General features: G+C 40.2%; 1 protein-coding gene across 8 annotated transcripts in view; it reads left to right on the top strand.

Moving 5' to 3' along the window:
• Positions 1 to 14,897, top strand: part of PEAK1 (pseudopodium enriched atypical kinase 1) — a 118,138-nt gene extending 103,241 nt beyond the window's left edge. For all 8 annotated transcript variants that reach the window (XM_082769518.1, XM_082769517.1, XM_082769515.1 and 5 more), the window contains one exon: positions 8,533 to 14,897. In XM_082769518.1, coding sequence (XP_082625644.1) covers positions 8,533 to 9,693 — 1,161 coding nt within the window. In that variant the 3' untranslated portion in view covers positions 9,694 to 14,897. The remainder of the gene's footprint in view (positions 1 to 8,532) is intronic.
• The last annotated feature ends 5,562 nt before the right edge of the window (positions 14,898 to 20,459 follow it).

The raw sequence follows: 20,459 nt of genomic DNA, 5'->3' as shown, positions 1-20,459 counted from the left end.
TTACCAGCCTTTCAAAATCTCCCTTCTAGCCATCAGTGCTGCTTTATAAGCTATACTAAAAAAGTGGAATTTATCAGTGTTGGTTTTGTTGCCTTTTACTAAAGAAACAATTGATTTGTGTCTAGGTTATTGTTCAGCTAGAGCATAAAAGAAGTAAGATTTACTAGACTTACTGCTAATATATTAATGAATAGTTGGCAGCTATCTCACTAGGTGTTGTAACTTGATGAGGTTTATATAGGTAATTTTTTCTGAGCGCTGCATCTCTGCAGTTCTCAAGGGTTTTCTGGTAGGATGATAGGAAGAAAGACAGCTGAGAGTCATAGCCCTGTCAGACTTCCTGTGTGACCTTGAGCAAATCACTGAACTTCTGACTCCTCCCTGTGGAAACTGAGATACAACAGCTATTACCCAGCGCAGGTGTGAGGTGTAATCCATTATTCCAAATAGAGCCTGTTGGTGTTCTCAGAAGGGTGGTGTTTTACAGGAATAAAATGTTGCTATTGCTCCTGCATTATTGCTTACAAGAAAGATATAAAAATAAATAAATGAAAGGTAAGCTTGTTTCAACTGATATTTTCTCCTGAAGCGGCATCTTTTTAAGGCAGATTTGTGGGCATAGTCACTTATATTTCTTCAGTTTACCAAGGCTCTCTTTTTGAAAAGATTTGAAATGAAATATGGATGCCATGTCCAGTGGTACTAAACAGCTGAGAAACAGATCGCGAATCTATCTGCTAATCTAGTCTAGTTGCAGAATCAAGTCTGGTCTGACTCGGGTTCTTTTTGTTTTGTTTTTAATACAGTGATGCCAAAATCATGGCTTCTGGGATCCCAGGTAGTATTTTTTATATGTCCAGGTTTGGGTTACCACTACTATGATTCCTGTCTGCACAGACAGAACTGATGCTTTTGTTTTCTACAAGATATTTAGGAGAATAGAGCTCTTGTACAAAGCTAGTAAGAAGAGAGCACAGCAACACAGCATCGTCAAAAATATGTGCCATGTTATTTTCTATTATACTTCAGATATTGTCTTAAGTAGTTCTCAGACTAAGAAAATTTATTACAGTATAATAGGTGTGATAGTCTCAAGTGTGAGCGAAGTATCCATAAAAATATCATTGAGTGGGAGGTCACAGTGAACTGTTGTGCTGTCGTGTTAAAAGAAAAAGTTATTCTTGGAAATACGCTCTCTTCCAGTTAATGTGATATTGAAAGATACTCTTGCTACAGATGTACTCTGACTTCTGTACAAACCAGGCAGGATCAGTATATGGGATTACTGTTTTGTTTTCATTTTCTCTTTCACATACCTAAACTATTTCACATTCAGTTAAGTTGGGTTCTCTTTAGTTCCTTGTTTCTCTGGTGCTTGATTTTAGTGTTGTATTCCCTACACCAGTGTACTGAATTATATAGCCATCTTTAAACTGGATTTATTGGATTTTCCCCTTGAAGTTGAAATGTACTAACACTGGTTTTGTCTTAACATTTGCTGCTAAGTTGAACTTTGACTTGTAGGTCATTGATCCGGAACAATTTTTACAATATCTCCTAACAACAGATTGCTCTTAGATTACATGGAGATTTTGTGAATTTAGCTTCAACAAATGTACCAGATTTACTACCATGGGTAAATCTTATATAAGCCAAATTACATAATCATCTACCTCCAACAAATATGCTATACATTTCTGTCATTTTAACCCCCTCATCCCCAAAACAGGATGGCAAGAACAGTGAGATGAAAATTAATGGTGTGCGTAGTGAATCCAAATTATAGCCTTCCTATTACTTTTGATCGTGGGAAAGCAGCAAAAGGAGCCTTAGAAATACACTTTGAAAGTATATATGGAGCCACATCTTCTGACAGTGTAAATTTGTGTAGTTCGTTTGAGTTTTGCAGAACTAGCCAAGCAACACTGCCTAACAATTCAGATGCTTTCTAAGTTCTCCAGTTTTCACATTAGATTTGAGAAACATTGTAATAATGTGTTTTATTATTATTATTTCTCAATTTGTAGGAAACAAGAGATTTGCCCCCAGAAGGGATTATGGATCTTAATGCACAAGCCAAAAAAAAGTAATGTTAATTTCTTATCTCCAAAAGTATAATTATAAAAGCACTGTTAAAATGTAAGCTTTAACCGTTTGACTACTGCTGAGTTCAATTTAGAAGAACGAACCTTTTGTGCACGTGAATATGCCCATGCACCCTTCAAAATCTGGTGGTATCACTGAAGATGATCTGATAAATTTGGTGCAGAACAAGTGCAGCTTGTTCCATTTGGTGTGGATATTAGAGGAAACATGGTTTATAGGAGTGTGCAGTTTCAAAGCATTGTATTGTGCTTCTTCTCTTTCACCTGATCTGTTAGTAAACAACCTGTGCCAAAGTGTTGCAGGAAGCCATGTGGAAATTATTTTGATTGAAATATTGCAAATAAAAACAAGTCACCATTAGAGAACTACTTTTCCAAATAGCAAAAATAGATGTTCCCTTACAAGAAAGGTTTTCATAAAATTCCAGTCTTTGAGGTATTTTTCCTTCACTCAGTACAACTATCATCTTCTAAGTAGCCGGTAGATCAGTCATTCCAAATATGTAGGGAAAAGGTTACACTACAGTAAAAGCAGAAGGGACTACCAATTTTTTGTACAAGTGGACTGGACACATCCACTTCTTAGTATGCCTAAGGAGACTTAATATGGCAGCAATATGATGGGGAACTTCAGAGAGAAAAAAAAAAGAAAGAGGAAGAATGTGATTACTCTGGATGAGTAATGGTTAGGCAAGATTAATTACTGTGTCAGTCAAGTGGAGGAAACTACTTCTACTTTCAGTATCAAACTCTCAAGGAAATTACTGCATGATATCATAGATACATGACACAGAAGTCATGGTTCAGAGTCCATACGGAACAACGCAGACGTAAAGAAAACAATGTGCTGAGGTACCTGTACCATGTGTGTTCTGGACACAAGCACATGCTGCAGTGTAATTTAGGTAGGTTAGTGAGACTTGCAAAGGTACAAACAGCTTAAAAGGAGCAGTTAAAAAAAATGTATTGCTTTGATAGCAGAAATTCTTCATGCATTAAAACCTTAAGATTTTTGCTAGGGTTCCTGATCCAAGTATAAAATAGAGCAATGCAGAATTAAATAGTATTGGGCTGAATATAGCTGATCATTGTCAGCTGCAACTAGGAAACTATTTCCTGGTTTTGTTTAGTTTGTCACTTAGTGTGTTAATATTTGTTGTTTTTTTTTTGATTAATACAGTTCCCTAGTGATGCCTGGCAGAACTGTTCTCAGAAGTCATCCCTGAATGTCATGATCAAAATAAAGCTATATACGTTAAACTTTTAGCCCGTTCCAAGTTCAGTCATAGCAGCACATAATTCTGTGTTTTGGCACATTGTTAAAAAGTGAGTCACTCTGTTCCAAGGCCAGATCAAGAAAATGAGGTCAATCAGAGATCAAACTGGCCTTCTTGGAGAAAAAAAAAAAAAAAATCGTGCCAAGAACAAGCTATCAATTTGGGATTAGCAAGCTTTCATTCTACACAGAATTTCATTTGCAGTTGTCCCTGTGTGTAATACAACAAAGTAGCACAGATGGTGCAGTCTCTGTGATCTTCTGTGTTTCTCATTTTCAGCACTTGTAAATTCATTTCCCACTACATTCATCTTTAAGTTCACCAATGTCCCGTAAAATGCATAGGACAGAGTGGAAATGAGATTCCCTGCTGGTAAAATGGAAGTCAGCTGATGGCACAGTAGGCTACTGGACACATAATGGAAAAATAGAAGCTAATGTAGAAGTTTTTAGAAGCCCTGAAACATTAAAATCTTGCTTCTTTGTGAATGGGGGAGGAAAAAAAAAAGGATATTGAAATGGCAGGATATAGAGAACCTTGTCCTATGGATGCACTAAAGGAAAGACACAGGATGACAATGCATGCCAGTGAAAAGAAGATGGAAAATTTCTATTCCTTCATACTCAAATCTCTCTTCTCATTGCTTTCTTGCATCATATGGAAGGGCTTTTTACCGGTGTTGCTTCATCTTTTGAACAACCATCCTGTTATCAGCACTAGAAATAAGGCTTGCCAAGCTCAGATCAACCAACTCCTTTAATCGTAGCTCTCAGAAAAGGCCACAGGATTTCTGTTTTTTTTTTTTTTTTTTTTAAGAGTTGATGACTGGAACAGACAAAAGCTTTAAATATCATGCAAAGAAAACTGGGTTGTATATTTGCTCACAGTTTTGAGATAGCATTAACTGTCACTGACAGAAAAGAAGCTCTATATCAGTTTCTTTTGCACTTCATCACAAGCAGCCCATAACTGCTAACTGTCAATGAGGGCATCAAATTTCACAACCTGTCCCCTAAATGTTTTTAAAGGTAAAGGTAGACTTTGCATAACTTACCAGAACTCAACCCATCTTAAAAAATTTAAATCTTGGTCATTCAGATTATAGTTTAGGTGACAATGGGGTTATGCCAATACAAAATGCAAAGGTAAGCATTATTACCCATTAATGGTATTAAAGAGTAGCATTCACTACTCTTGCAAAACTTCAATATAAAATACAGTTCCTAATAGAAAGTGCAGCACAGAAAATAATAGCACAAAAAGATTCTTGGCCCGTATTTTTTCTGATTCCAGGTAATCCAGTGAAAGTCAGTAAATGAAATTTCATTCTATGAACTGTCTCAGAACAGATCAATAAGAAAATGTAGTTTGTCTCTACTGCTTGCAGTACATTTTCCCCGTTCTAATAAGATACTAGTACAATGGGAATCTGAACTCTACAGTCTCAAAGCCCAGTACTTACCTGGGCTCATGCAGCTGTATTTCACAGCAGAAGTCTGAAGAGTAATCAAACACTTAAAGGACCATCAGATTACTGCAGGTCTTCCTTTTAGAAACAGTTTTATTAATTCAGACGGGTGTCTGGTTCATACTTCAGCCTTTGGATGCTGTTCCTAGACAGCCTAGCTTTCCATTCCCCTTTGTCAATTACAGAATATCTAGTGTACAAATTTTAGTGCTTGTATAGTCACCAATTTAACCAAGTTTAAATAAGGCAGCTGCCTCTTCCACTTCTCACATCATGTTGTTTGTAAACAAAAAGCAAGAAGCAGAAAATACATCCCTAATCAGATTTCAGCTGTCTTGTTCTGGAAGATACTGCATGCATGTTGGTGTATCCATATACTTGCATGTATTGAACAGAAGTAAGAAAAGTGTCTGGTAGCCATCATTGTTGGGCATTTAAGAGATTAGATTTATTTTTTTTTTATTGTGTATCTTCTTCAACAACAGAATAAGGATGGAAAATCTGTTCTGATGAGTGCAATCACTTTAGTATTGATGGTAATCAAAATACCATTTAGTCTTCAATTTCTGTTTCATTGATACAAAGATAACCTCCAAAGTCACTGTAGCAAGAATGGAATTAGCATCTCCATTCTTGTTTGAGAGGCCTCTGAAACAAAATCTCATGTTTGAGAGGTGATGTTTGGAAACCTTTGGCTCTGCTGTGGATTCAGACTGTAGAGTTGACAGTGACTTGAAGGTTTTCATAAACAACAGGAATAGTGGAATCAGTGATTTTTTCACCCTTGGATCATTGTATATATGTTTCTGTTCTGCTTGATGCTGAAGAGGTCTTAACTGGAATATTGTATTCATTATAGGGTACCACTCTTCAGGAAGATGTAATAAATATGCAAGAAACCAGAAAAGAGTAACAAGAATCAGAGGGGTAGGAATGAAGAAAAGAGTGAAATAAGATTAAATAGTAGGAAAAAGGGAGACAATGGAGAAGGACAACTCCCTTTCAGGGTGTTTTTTAATAGGCCGGGAAGGCACTTCTTAAGGATGATCCAGCTGGCAACATACAGATACAATTGCCTTGCAGGCCTGTTCTGCTAACTCAGAAGAAAAGGGCAGAGGCAGCATACTGCACCCTAACAGCTGCATGCCTTTTGGTGCAGATATCTTGCGTGACCGGTCGTTTCTAAATTCCAAGGGAGCATTGCCACATCCACAGAGAGACCTACTGAAATTGTGCTTTTGTACTAGTACAATTCTAGGACTGGGGATATTTTCTAAAAATGAGTGAACTGAGGCTGATGTTTGAGACATGCAAAGTACTAGTATCCTATTATTTTAACTGAAATTTCAGTAATACATTTGAGAGTGCTTTTTTGAAGTAAGTAGGAAAATGGGGCTGCCTAGGACTATCATTAAGAACTAGAAATCGGTTTTGATTCCTTTTATTTTCCCTTTTTATAGGCAAGGAGAAGTAATTCTCATGAACTTTTGAAAAAATGCCTTTCACCAAAATGCTATTCACCAAACTGGGAAGTGTTAATTGCTTTAAGAGCAAATACTCTGCAGATTGTCTTTTCCTGATAGACTATCATTTTTATCTGGCAGGTGGCATTAGAACTCCTCTGGGGGTAACATGAGGTATAGTATGGTTGCTAAGGGCAACTGCCTTTTTTTATGCTTTTCGTGACGTTAAAGAGCGCTTAATTTTATTTATTTATATATATATATATATATATATATATATATATATATATATATATATATATTAAGAGTATCCACCTGGGCGCTTTCCTGCTAAACCTGCTGTAGGGAACCTGTTTTTAGCAGGGAGGTTGGTATTGATGATCTCCAGAGGTCCCTTCTGACCCCTACGATTCTGTGATTAGTTTATGTTTTGGATTAGGTCTTTTAAGTAATAACAAAACAAGAAAAGCTGGCTTGCAACGTACAGAATTTTCTACAGCTGGAATTGATGGTCTCCATGGCTGGCTGTTCAAGAAAAAGGCCAGGGACTTGAAAGGCATGGAAAGCAAAATTATTTTAATTTTCATTAATCGTTCTCCCAGTCAGATTTGATACATGTAGCAAGGGTAGTCTATACAACACTTTTCTACCTCTTTCTTTTGTGCAGTATTAAGTATTTGATAAACCCAGGGACTTCAGTCTCCAAGACGATCAGCTGACATACATAATTCAAGGATTCATGCTGTATTTTTACTTTTAGTTTAAACTTGTAACCCTTGAGAGATGGGGGGACTGTCATTGTCATTTCATATAGAAATGTGCATCGTCACCTCATATATCTACTTCATATGACTATCTGACAACGCACTCCTCAACAAGCATAGAAGACTAAATGTACAGTTTGTGTGTTTGTTTAGTGGAAGATGAGTTTATAACTAGCCCTACAAGAGGTCCTGAGAAGGCAAAAAAGGAAAAACCAGGAGAAAAGCCACCTTTTGCTTCCATCTAGGGCTAGTCTGAGATTTGGGCTCCTTAATTGCTGTGACTGTGCAGAACTAGTGCTGACTTTTCTAACCTCATTCTTAGAGATCAGCCTTTCCTTTGTTTTCAGAAAGGAGCTAAGGGAGGCTGTAACTTCATCTGGAATGAGATACCTTCCTATCTTCTCTTCCTTTGAGCTTTGTAGTAAAAACCTGTTGGTGCTTTACACCAACTGAATATTTAGGCTCTAACCTTGTAAAGATTAAAACATGCACTTAACCTTACAGGCTCTGAACAATCTCAGTGAAGTCACCAGAAGTAAGGTTAATGCGCAATGGTCAACACAGCTCAGTCTTTGTAGGGCTGCAAATTTAATTGGTAAATGCCGTAGAACAGAAGCCCTAGTAGAGATTGTCCCATGGCTGTCATAAGGCAGTCAGAGCTGCCAGTTGTTATGACAGTGCAGGCAATTAATAAGGATAGTAATTATGGTGATAATGTACATAGCAAGATATTTCTGGACAGCAATGAAATATAGGTAGATAGGACAAAATATCCCATACTTAGGATGTTGACAAATGATTGAAAGCAATTAAGGTACCATGTTCTAACGAGTTTCCATTCATCACCTGAGCCACAGCACATTCCCCTGTCTGTACCTCACTGAAGATATGATGGGTGTTAGCTCCACGCTGCTTCAGCTAATAGATTTCAGTTTCCAATTACAGTGGGCAAGGAGCATGCATCCAGTCATTTAGCTCAGCTGACAGCTGGTAACTTGTTATGCCATGCTGGTTCACTCGTGTGCAATCATCTGATCATATCCTCCGATATTCTATGCTTATTTCTTTATATATCCTATTGCTCTTGATAATTCTTATTTTGTTCAAGCTTCACACAAATCTGAGAGAAGATCAGGAAATAAAATGATACAGATAAACAAGTAACTGTGCAGTAAGCTTCCTTGTGAAGTTACCTTGTGTCACTGCTCCTCTGACTGAAAGCAGAACCTGCCTGAGCAGTATTTTCTGTAGACCAATAGATGCACAGGAGAGCTGCTTGCATGTATTGATCTGCAGTTGCAGTTCCAATCCAGTGCAAAACTGTTCACATGCCAAGGTCAGTTCAGTAAAAAATGTTTCAGTCCTTGTATTTGGACTATGGGTACATTGAATAAAACAGGATATAGAACTTGCATATTAAGAGTTACATCTGTTCTGTTTATTTTCTTTCCCCAGATTTGTAAGAGCAAAGCTAAGGAGTCCCAGCAGTATTATCACAGCCTATCTATCCGGCAGAGTCTGGCTATCAACTTTAACATCCAGCAGGACTGTGGCCATTTCCTTGCTGAAGTCCCAGTTCGCCTCCTTCCATGGGAGGACCCTGATGCACCAGAGGTTGAAGAAGAAGAAGATCAAGAAGAAGAAGAGAAAGAACCTGAGCAAAAGAACAGAGATGCTTCTTCCAATACAGAGGCTTCACAGAAGGACAGCTCAAGTAATCAGGGGACCATCAGCAAGCCTCGCAGCCGTGTCGTAGTCATCACGCGGGAGGTTCCGTACTTAACTGTGGCTGACTTCGTGCGAGAGTCTGCACCCCGCCATGCAAAAAGCCCAGATCTGTATGAGAGGCAGGTCTGTCTCCTCCTTTTACAGCTGTGTTTGGGGCTGGAACACCTGAAGCCTTATCATATCACACACTGTGATCTGCGGCTAGAGAACCTGCTGCTGGTTCATTCCAGACCAGGAGGCAGCTCCCTGGGCTCTGAGTCCATGGAGCCCGGTCCCAACACGGCTTGCCCCGCCAGGTTAATAGTGAGCAACTTCTCGCAGGCCAAGCAGAAGAGTCATATGGTGGATCCTGAGGTCCTAAGGGATCAGTCCCGCCTGGCTCCAGAAATCATCACTGCCACACAGTACAAAAAGTGTGATGAATTCCAGACTGGCATCCTTATCTACGAAATGCTGCACTTACCCAATCCCTTTGATGAGAATCCAGAGCTGAAGGAGAAGGAATATACTCGTGCTGATCTCCCCAAGATCCCTTGCCGTTCTCTCTACTCTCAAGGGCTTCAACAACTCGCCAGCTGCCTGCTAAATCCCAACCCTTCAGAGAGGATCCTGATATCAGAAGCCAAGGGAATCCTTCAGTGTTTGCTTTGGGGTCCACGTGAGGACTTATTTCATGCTCTGAGAACATCTTCCAACCCAGCTCGGAGAGATGCTGTCCTTCAGAACTGGCTGGACATCAAAAGGACGCTGCTGATGATCAAGTTTGCAGAGAAGTCCTTTGACAGGGACTGTGGAGTTATTCTGGAAGACTGGCTTTGTTGTCAATATCTGGCTTTTGCCACTATAGACTCACTTCATCGCATTGTGAGAATCATGCAGCAGCACTAGTTTGTAGAACCTGTTGCTTTTCGTGAAGCACCTCCACCCCAGCCCGCACTCTAACCTGCGCTAGGGCTCACACTTTGAACAAGTGTTTCAACAAAGGCCTAGATATCAAAGCCAGCAACTCTGAGCAAATAAGTTCTGATTGGAGAAATTGCATCCCGTACCCAATGTGGCAGAAACTTTACTTTTTTGCCAGGCCTCTTAGGGATTAATTTTATACACTCGACTGCATTTGTATCAGACACTTTGTAACTAGATTAATATCTGGATGAAAAGGAGAGCAAACTTTGATACCACTATTTCTATCACTGCAGTAAACAAATCGCCCTCCTCTTCTGGGTAGTTTCTGTCATTTCTGTATGTAGCATTGGTAGTGAGTAGCAGTGACCATTAGCAGAGATGGGAGTTGTACATGGGAGATAAATGACCCACATTGCCCCGTGCCACAAAACACTCCACTGCCTTCAATCCCCATCCCAGGCAAAATTTTCTCTCACCTTAGACCCCTTACAGTGGGGCTGGACTCCTCTTCCCTTTGGTCTCAACCAAATGGTTTCTGATCTTTCTGTTACATTTTATGCCTTCTTTTTTCCTTGCAGATATGGTTATCCTGCTGATTGCAGCAATGTTGGCGGACAGTAAGCATCTGTGTTCTGTCCTCTTCCCTCCTCTGTCCCTGACTTGCTGCCTACCCATATCCTTTCTAATCACAGATCCTTGATTTCAACCATGCTGCCTTAATTGGACCATTATCCTTAGCTTAAGACCTCTGCATTAAAAAGCAGAATATGCACACTTGGTCTTTCCCATTTCCCCTACGTGACACTTGCCAGTCTGGACAGTTGATGTACTGTAGCTATAATTCTGTTTATACCAGAAAAATGCAACACACAGTGGGCAATTGAAATTCCCCTTCCATCGCAAACGGCACTAAAGCCTGACTTGAAATGGATAAGATGTACATAACCTTCTCTGACAATCACTGCTGTGAACTGGGGTTGAAAATAACAACCACCTTTTCTGTTTTATTTTGTTTTGCTCTTGTCACTTGTGCCATATTGCAAAATGGGACTGAAATTGGCTCTGCTGGTATGTTGGCAGGAGTTAGAAATGCTTAGAGCTTGTCTGTGTGTAGCTCACAGGCCACATGGAAACACTTTTACTGCAGACACAGTTCTCTGAAGGGTAAAAACAAGGGGGCAAAAACACTGTTGTTTAATTATTGAGGGAGCTGTTAAGTTTGGCAGCCACAACTAACAGTATCGTGATCCATTTTTCCCACAGTGGTGTTTGGCTGCCTGTCTCCTGTCTGCTGTAACTAGTGTTTTCTAGTGTTGCTACAGACAACACCCTAAAAATGGCATGTTGTCAAAATAGCTCAAAGAGCATTGCAGACAGGTTTTGGACTAGAGCAGGAATAATTGAGTATTAAAGAGACAAAATTAAAAAAAAAAAAAATCAACCTGAAGGAGCTTTTCACTTTTAGAGGCAGCTGCTGACTTTCTTCCCTGGCCTAATGGATGTTTCCTACAGAACCGCTGCAGTTGTACAGACATTATTTTTGCTCAGTATTGCTAGGCTCTGAATTGTTTCCTGAATCACTCTGAAGAATTCATTTGGATGCAGAAGAAAAAGGCGATACTGAATATTCTGACCCAGGGGATGGAAAGCAGACAGCCCTAGTTATGAGCCTGTGCTTCTCTTCTATGGATCTATGTGCAATTCTTGTATGTATTTTTTAAAGCTGTACATTACAGTGTTCACTTTACACACCAGCCTTTACCTGATGCTAGATCTGCAGCCCCTTCCTTTTACTTTCCCGGCACATAAATGCACAGATATCCATGTGTTCTTTTTATGGATTGATATTTCATTTTAATTGTTAAAACTGTGAGGAACCAATTCACTTCAGCCTTGAAACAAATAGCCACTTTATACAGCATATGCATGTTTGGACCAGATGCATGGAAACTGAACAAACAGTCCTGCAGGCTTAAGGTCAGCGAAACTAGCTCTGGATCCACACCATTCACTTGGAGGGGTTGAAATTTCTGTATTAATCTTCTCTGGCATCTATCAGAGCTAAGCGGAATAGCGTGTAGAAGCCTACATCGATTGTGCCATAGTATGTAGACAGTCTCTGTGACCTTTCTAAAGACTTTGAAACTTCTGATGATTATTCTTGTGTTTGATTCACCTGTATCAGTGAAGGATCAGGCAAGGATAAGGATAATATATTTTCATGTGATATATATTTTTTTCTTTCTCTTTTTGGCAAGAAGGCCAGGATGGCAGCATTGACTGGGGGGGGAGGGAAGGGAGGAAGAGGACAGTGCTTTAAAAGCCCAAGTGCAATGTGTGTAGTTGAGGTACTTCACTACATCAGGAAAGAAAGTTTCTATACTACTGCTGAGCAGCTTGTAGAACCTTTAAAAGAATCACGCTTGTGTTCAGTGCAGCTTTGCTTTCTCTGGAGACAGGAGGGCAATACCCTCATAGCTTAAGTACACTGAGCATGACAAGTCACACGCGTACTATCTGCTAGCTATTAGTCACAATGTGTTGAGCTAAGAGTAGGGCTTCTTGTTCTCTGTAGTCTGGTTTTGTGTTCGTTTCGTAGTGCCTGTGCGCACACAACTTCTCACCTAGCTCATATAGGCTGTATGAGCAGTTCTTGGACCACTTGCCGTTGTAGTGGGCTCGTTCCCTGAGGCTGGTAGGTTTCCGTGTTTACGGACATGTGTTCTCAGTCTCACTTTCATGTCAACACGCACATGCAAAGTTGAATTTTGAATGTTTTACAACCATACATATTTAATGCAGCTGGTCCAAAGCCTTCGTATCTCTAGCTATCTAATTTCAGTTAGTGTTTTTTGTGATGAACCAATACTCATTTTAACTCTGCAGTATAATCAAGCATGGATAGATGTTCACTACCAATCTCTTTCTTGTGCAGCACTGGGTAAACTTTAGTAATTTGTAATGTTGTGTGTGTTTTCTTTAAAAAAGAAAGAATGATCAAAGAAGTCAAACACAATCTGGCCTGAGGTATTCCTCGGGGGAGCTAGCGGCTGACTTTGCAGATGTGCCCATAACTGATGATTGTAACTGTTTGTGGTAGTCCTCCATCCTAGCAACAGATTATGCCACATAAATATCTGAGAATGTATGCATTAAACTGATTGTAAACAAATCCTAAGAATGCTACAGCATAATTGCTAAGCAAAAGGAAAAAAACCCGCTCTGTAGTTGGGATCCTGTGTAGGACAGGAACAAAACCCCTGGCTGTGCATGCTTTAACTTCCGTGACTATGTGCACAGATCTTGATTTTTTTTTAGCAGTGTCGCACTTTCAGTTGATCTCAAGAAATAGGAAGAGCTGCAAATCTCGGATAACAGTATTGACTGTAAATATATATTTTTCTATTAATAAAAGCTGTCGTTCACATATTTTTAACATGAACTCTAAAGTTTTTTCCAGTGGAAACTAATTTCTGGAAAATCAAATGTTTGCTTGAACTATGTTGAGTGGTTTCTGATCCTATTAGAGCCATTAAAAACCTCTCTAATGTTACAGAGAGAGCACAGTGATTGGATTCACAACATTTAGTGCCTTGTCAAAAAAAAATTAAAATGAAGCTGGTCAGTTGGTAGAAATCTTATTCTTCCCATAATAGCCCTATAAATAATACTGCCTATGTTAAGATGCAAAAGACTTGAAAAAATTAAAAGCTGTACTTCATACAATACTGAGCTGACCTTTTCAATAAAATCTGTTTCTGGAGTTTCAGTTATTTGAACAGGTTCCTTTAAATTGCTTGTAGTACAGCAGAAACCTGAATAACCACCGAAATTGTGGGCTTTCAAGTTTGGAATGTAATCTGCACAGGGAGAAAAATATACCAAGTTAATTGGTCCAGACTGACTCCTGCATCAAAACAAGTCTAATGCTTTGACAATCTACTGCACGCGCTCGGCTTCTAGGAGAGGAGGAATCAGAAGGAGGTAAGGTGTGCTGCTCCTGATGTAAGTAGTGGATGTGCTGCACACCGCACTGTGGTGTGAAATGCAAATCTCTAGTAAAAGAGGAGTTCTGAAAAAAATACTCCTGAGATGTTATGGAAAATGGGTTTGTTCTGTATTTCTTAAATCGGAATTACTTATTCACTAATTAGCTTTCAGGCCTCAGATCTGCTCCAGTCAGTATGCAGAAGCAGAACCAGCTGAGATAAAGAGAATCAATTAGTAAAACCTTAGCCAGAAAGTTTCAGGAATGAGGGAATCCAGAATTTTGTTCTGGAACCTCAAGAATGTCCAGTAAACAGGCCTGGTCTCTTTTCAATATTCAGATCTGATTAAATCAACAACTCAAGCTAGGATACTGTGCTGCTGGCCTGCAGACAAGAATGCACATATCATTTACAAAAATACTCCACCTTAAATCTTGTATGCTCCACACATCCCAGCAGCACCCACAAGGTATGAATGGATCATCTTGGCATTTTAACACAGGGGAATTCCAACGTACTAGAGAGAAAAATGTATTATTTAAATAAATCAGTTGTGTCCTAGCAATCAGCTGCTTAGAGAATTCATTCAGCAGCTTCTCGCTGTAGGGCCCTAACTTTAGTATGTAAAAAATAGTATTTGCTGCTGAATGAAATGTATCTGTTTCTCAATTCTTGTGCTGAGAAGCCCCACCTAAATTAATATATTTTTTTGTTTGTAATAACAAATTAATATGTAAATATAAATTAAATAATCCTGTTATTATTTAAATCAGTTAAACTTTAATGAGGGATACAATGGAAACTGAATCAGACCTTTTAATGCACTTTCATTTCCCCTTTACCCCAAACAAGAATTAAAATGTCTGTTTCTCCATAGAAACAGCCTATGACTGTTAAACTGTTACTTGGTGCATGACTGGGCCATCTATTTAGCTCTGATTTTGCAAAGGTAGTGTTGGTTCTGCTAAAACACCTGTAAAACCTCGAGCACGATCAGAGCCCTTCAGTCCATGTGTAGAGAGATGTGATGATGATTTAGTTATGCAGTAAGATAACATCAAAGAAGCGCAGAATAGAATTTTAAATACCTCTTTAATAACAGGCCTGTGGAAATAGTCTGTAAACAATCATCTGGATTCCTAACACACAAAAAATACTTTTCAGAAGAAATACTAAGGAGACGTTTCTTTAGGGGATCCTCAACTCCAAAAGGAGGAACGAGTCTTTGCTGCTGCTGAGTTGCAGTGAATTTCTGATAGATATTTGTATAGATTTTACTATTCACCTGGATGCAGTATTAGAAGGATGGTGGTTTTGAACAGACGTAGAATGTAATTTAAATAATTTCCTATAAGCCTCCTTGCGTTGGTGCTCCACTCAGCATTTAGTTGGAAACCACAGAATGCTTTCAGATCAAGCAGAGTTGCCAGACAGAAATGAAATACTCAGCTTACCTGTACATTAGCATTTTACCACTCTACAGAATTTAAGAATTTGGACTGAACTTCAGATTGCAAAAATTACTTTTTGCATACACCCAAGGGGAAAATTTCAGGGATTTAGAAAAGGATGGAAATTTTTTTTATGTGGAAGAAATATATGTTCACATATATACATGAATATATGAGTGTGTGTGGGCACATTCATATATGTATGTATGTATATGAAATTTTGTATCCTAAAAATATTCTTTGCCCCTTCCCATTTGCAAATATATATATTATATATTGTATATATAATATATATTTAGGGCTGTGTCAGTTTGAATCTAGTCATTTCATAAAGAACACTTTCAAAATTGACTAACCTCTGTTTCTTTATCATTTGGCTTGTTGGTAATAGCAGGTTTTGCAGTTGAAATCCTTGGGTTTTTTTCTTTTAAAACTTAATTATGCTGAGCATTTAAGAATATGTTCTTGTTTTTAATAGAAGGGGGGGAAGTTATTTTTAATTAGGGATTCCAAAATTAATGATCTTTTATAAACGGGATTTCTTTAAAAGACCTTGAATAAGGGATTTATTTTTCTTTAATTTCAACTCCATTCTTGTGGGTAATTTGTATTTGCAATTCCTGGTTGCATTGCTTTATCTGGTGCTTCATATTGACATTTACACATTTTTATATAAGTAAGTATATAAACTTCAAGCCTTCCTTTGTGATCAGGGGCAGTTACACTCTGGTTTGCTGTGGTACTTTGCTGTGTACTCTGTGGCATTCATGTTACTGTGTAAATAAACTAGTTTTATTACACTCAAACTTTCGCTTGTGTTTTTCTTCATAGGAAATTAGCCTAAAATCTGTACTTCTGAGGAAAACACACGTGGCAAGTCCAGAAAAAAAAGGTTTTCCTCCAAGAAAAGTGGGCTGGTTTGCAGCAGCAGCTAGTGTGTGAGTGCAACAGATAGGAGCTTTGGTTGACGAGTGACACTCAGCACCTGTGGTCAAGCATCCCCGCTGCCCAGGGCTCAGGACACAGAGCTGCTTGCCACCTCTGATGGTGTTTTCCCCAGAAGTCTCACCATGGCTGGCTCTGGTTCAGCTCCATGCCAACAAGCAGCAGCGGCAGCCCAAAAATAAACTCCACCAGCAACTGCTGCTGACTGAACAACTGTCTGGTAAAGCCTTCTTAGAGAGAGGTGACCTGACACATTAATGAAAATGAAGACAGCCACGTGTCCGCGCTGGGGCACCTGTTATCGCTAAAGGAGCTGAGCCAAAGTTAGCCATTTCCCCAGTGTGGACGGGGCTTAAATGGCCTGATGTGAAGGAATAAAATGGCTCTGAGGGAAATTTTTATATGCTGTGACAAAGTCGGATGCCTCCAAGGCAGTCATCTGCAGCGGAATTCATTTTGTCTTATCCGTTACCTTGAAGCATACAGCCTGATGGAGGGTCTGTGAGAAACAGATGGGATAATACGCATCTTCCGTGATCGTGCAGACACACTTCAGTGGTAGTGAGATCAAACAGCTCAATTTTGTTCCCAGATTTGATAGGCAGCAATGCTAGCTGCAGATGCTAATTTATTAGCATAGAACAGATGACACCGCATACGTTGGAGCAATGCTGTGGTTCTGCATGACAATTGTGCTGCTCGTAACTACTCTTTTAAAAGAGCCAACATCCTGAGGGCTCGATTCCTCCCACGGTTCCAACGGCTTTGCACAGGTAATGTCATCAATTGCAGTGGGATCACAATTAGTCTAGCGTAACTACTACATGTCTTTCACATTTATTCCTCAGACACAGTTTCAAAGCCTTTCAAAACCAGCTAAAGCTGGTGTCCTCATCCTTTGTAAAAATACAAAGCTAACTGACTCCAGAGATACCAGTAAATATGCAAGACATTTAACAGCCTGATAAATATTTCGGCTCTGCCAGAGTAATCCCTCCTCACTTCAACAAAGTGCCAAGGACTCAGCTAAACAGTCAGATTATGCCGTTTGTCAGTGGCAATCACCATGCTGGAGGGAAAAGATACTCAAAAATAGACTGCAACCTTGACAAGACATGATAGTTTTACTAGCTTTACTAAAATCTGTTTGAAATGAATTTTGTTATATCAGTGCGAACTCTCTGGTGGGTGTCCTTAAGTGGTCACAGTCTGGCATGCTCATTTCAGCTTGTGGCAGACATGAATATAAGTGAAGCTAGCAGATGCCTAGTTTAGGCTGATGCAAGAATTTTCAGTTTTTTCACCTGCCCAGATGTTCACCTTAATTGTAAACAGGCCCTAAGAAGCTTTTTTCCTATAAATGGCAAACCTTTATTTTCTAGAAAATCTTCATGCTATGCAGGCTGCCTGTTTTGCCAAGTTAGTAAGCATCTGTGCTGCCATACATGAATCATGCCGTCCTCCTTACCCAGCAGTGGCCTCAACCAGAATTACATCGGAGCAGCCAGCTCACAAGGCACAAGTTAAACATTTTGTGCAATCCATCCTGCAGGGAAAGTCTCATCTCAGTTCAATTCTGAGCTAAGACTCCTAGCTCTGTGGAGAAAGGCATGCATTAAAACAACCTGTTTGGCCTTCAAATCTGCTGCACTTCACTTAGTAGTGCTGCTGCTATCTCAGCAGGCAATGCCACAGCCTAGTGCTTAGCCCAGCCACTTGGAAGATAGAGGCAGGATTCTTGCTATCAGCTCATCTCTTTTAGATGAGAACAGAAGTCAAGTGAGTAGCAGCATCTATTGTCTGGAAAACAAGGCACTGAGGGAGCCCTGGGAGAGCAGCTGGAGGAGTGCAAAGCAGATTTATGAGTATTAAACCAGAGAACAAAAAACTACGGCTAGTGAACGTTTTCTGTCAGCATATCCTGTTCTTACACCACACACACCCCAATGAGACCTCTTTGTTTTGCTGTCATTAAGGTGTTATTTTGTCACACTGCAGCTGGCAGAGTCAAGACATACAAAAGCAGATGCTGGAAGTAACACAATCATTTAAGGTGAAGCCACAAAATCCTCTGCTACATCTTAGACTCCAAAAAGGTGAGAAATGGGAATGGAGAAGCTTATTGCCAAGGTATTTACCACTCTATTTTTTTCAGTATCAGCCAGTCTTAACTGTAGTCTGTGTTCAACAGACCCATACGAAGCTGCTGTCTCAAGCTGCCGCCTGCTGTTTTACAGGTACTGGGATGTGCCGTGCCCCTGGTGTCACCCCAGTCAGAGGTCTCTAGACGGACAGCAGCAGCGTGACATTCAGCAAAGGCAAATGCTGTGTTCTGCCCCAGGACAGAGTAATGCCAGACACAGGTACAGACAGGGAGGTGAGTGACCGGAGAGCAGCCCTGCAGAGAGGGATCTGGGGGTGCTGGTTGACAGCAGGCTCCGCGTGAGCCAGCAGTGAGCCCTGGCCACCAAGAGGGCAAACCACTTTTGGGGGTGCATTAAACACAGCGTAGCCAGCTGGTCACACGAGGGGATTCTCCTACTGTGTTTAGTGCTGGTGAGGCCTTCCCTTGAATATTGTGTGCAGTTCCAGGCTCAATAATGTAAAGAGGATGCAAAGGTACTTGATGGCATCCCAGGGGATGGCAACAACACTGGCAAAAGGGCTAGAAGGCATGTCCTGTGAGGAGAGGCTGAGGACGCGTGGTTCGTCTAGTCTGGAGGAACGGAAATGAAACTAAGAGGTAACCTTGGTGCTCTCTTGCAGCTTCCTGAGGAGGGGAAGAAGAGGGGGCAATGCCAGTCTCTGCTCCCTGGGAACCAACGAAAGGACTCATGGGAACAGCATAGAGCTGTGCCAGGCGAAGTTCAGAGTAAATATCAGGAAAAAATCTTTACCATGAGGGTGGTGAAACACTGGAACAAACTTCCTAGCAAAGTGGTTGATGCCCCATGGCTATGAATGTTCACAAGGCCTTTGGACAACGTCCTCAATAATACGCTGTCACTTTTGGTTAGCCATGAAGAGGGCAGGCGGTTGGATTCGATGATCATTGTAGGTCCAACTGAACTATTCTATTCTGTTCTGTGCTGCTCTGCTCTATTCTAAGGCACCTGACTTTGCACCCTGGGGTCGGGAGAGCCCCCGCTCCCCTGCATGCTGCCATTTAGAGACAGAAAGGTCTCAAGGGCAGGGGGCAGTTACAGGTCTAATGTCAGATCCTGGGTTTTTCCTGATTTCACGGGACTCTTAGTGGCCTAGATTAACTGCAATGAACAGCAGGTTAACTTTGAAAAATAACAGGAAATCCCTGCAGTTTATATGTGAGAAGCAAACTACTAACTTTGCACCTATCCAAAATGCAAAAGGACATAAATGTTCTTCTAAAGAAAATGGAGAATTAAATCAAGATGGTAAAATTATCCTAGTTCCTACATAGGCACTAAATTTATATCAAGTTACTGTTGGAGATGGGCTAGTAGTCTGCCTGTGTTAACAGCCACTACCTCAACCACCAAAAGAAAAGGGACACCCCATAACTGGGGAGCCAGTCGTGCAGCTTCTGCTATCCAGGTGAGCCTGTCTCTATCTAAACTTTCTCCATTTTATTACCGAAAAGGTGGTTTATGCTCTGCAATATTAATCCAGCTCGTGTATTTGGGTTTGTATGGATGTTATTGTTGAAGCTGCCATCACAAGACATGGGGTTTGACTAGGCTTCAGACAAGCAGGAGCACCAGGATATCAGATGATGCTGTGGGATACCGCATGACGATTTGTTTATTGCATTAGTTATAAATGTTACAATGCCATCCCTGCTTCATAAAACCCGCAGTTTGATCATTCCTGACGTGTTTGCAGAAATGAAGCACTCAAATCATTTCCCTGTGGCATGAAGCATTTCCCTCTGTGTATCATCTTGAAGACTTCTCTGAATGTCTCTGTCCATAGAAACCTCAGCATACAGTCCTGCTCCCTGCCTGCACTGCTGAGAGACCTTTTTGGCCTGTCTGTGAGCTGCTACGGCCCAAACTGAGGGAATGGGAGTAAAGATATGGGCATTCTGTAGAAATGTCAGAACATTTTTATTTCTAGCAGATCAGTACCCTATTTGCTTGTCCTGGGCAGACGTTTCTAGGCCTACAGCTTTGTGTTCTGAAAATCCTGGTGGATGTTCACACCAGAACACATGGTTTATTTTTTGGTAATAGGGATTAAACCATGTTTATTCAACTCAAAAATTTTCTGCTGTTTTTGTCTGCTTTTTCAAAATTTTCAAATCCATCTGGAGTCTTTTACAATCTCCTGCAATTTATGCTAGTCTTGAAAAGATTTCACTTTTTGATTAATCACTTCTTCCTGC

Source organism: Aythya marila, assembly GCF_965140915.1.
Source record: "Aythya marila genome assembly, chromosome: 11".
NCBI lineage: Eukaryota > Metazoa > Chordata > Aves > Anseriformes > Anatidae > Aythya > Aythya marila.
The sequence above is the reverse complement of the archived record's forward strand: the minus strand, read 5'-3'. Positions and strand labels throughout refer to the sequence as shown.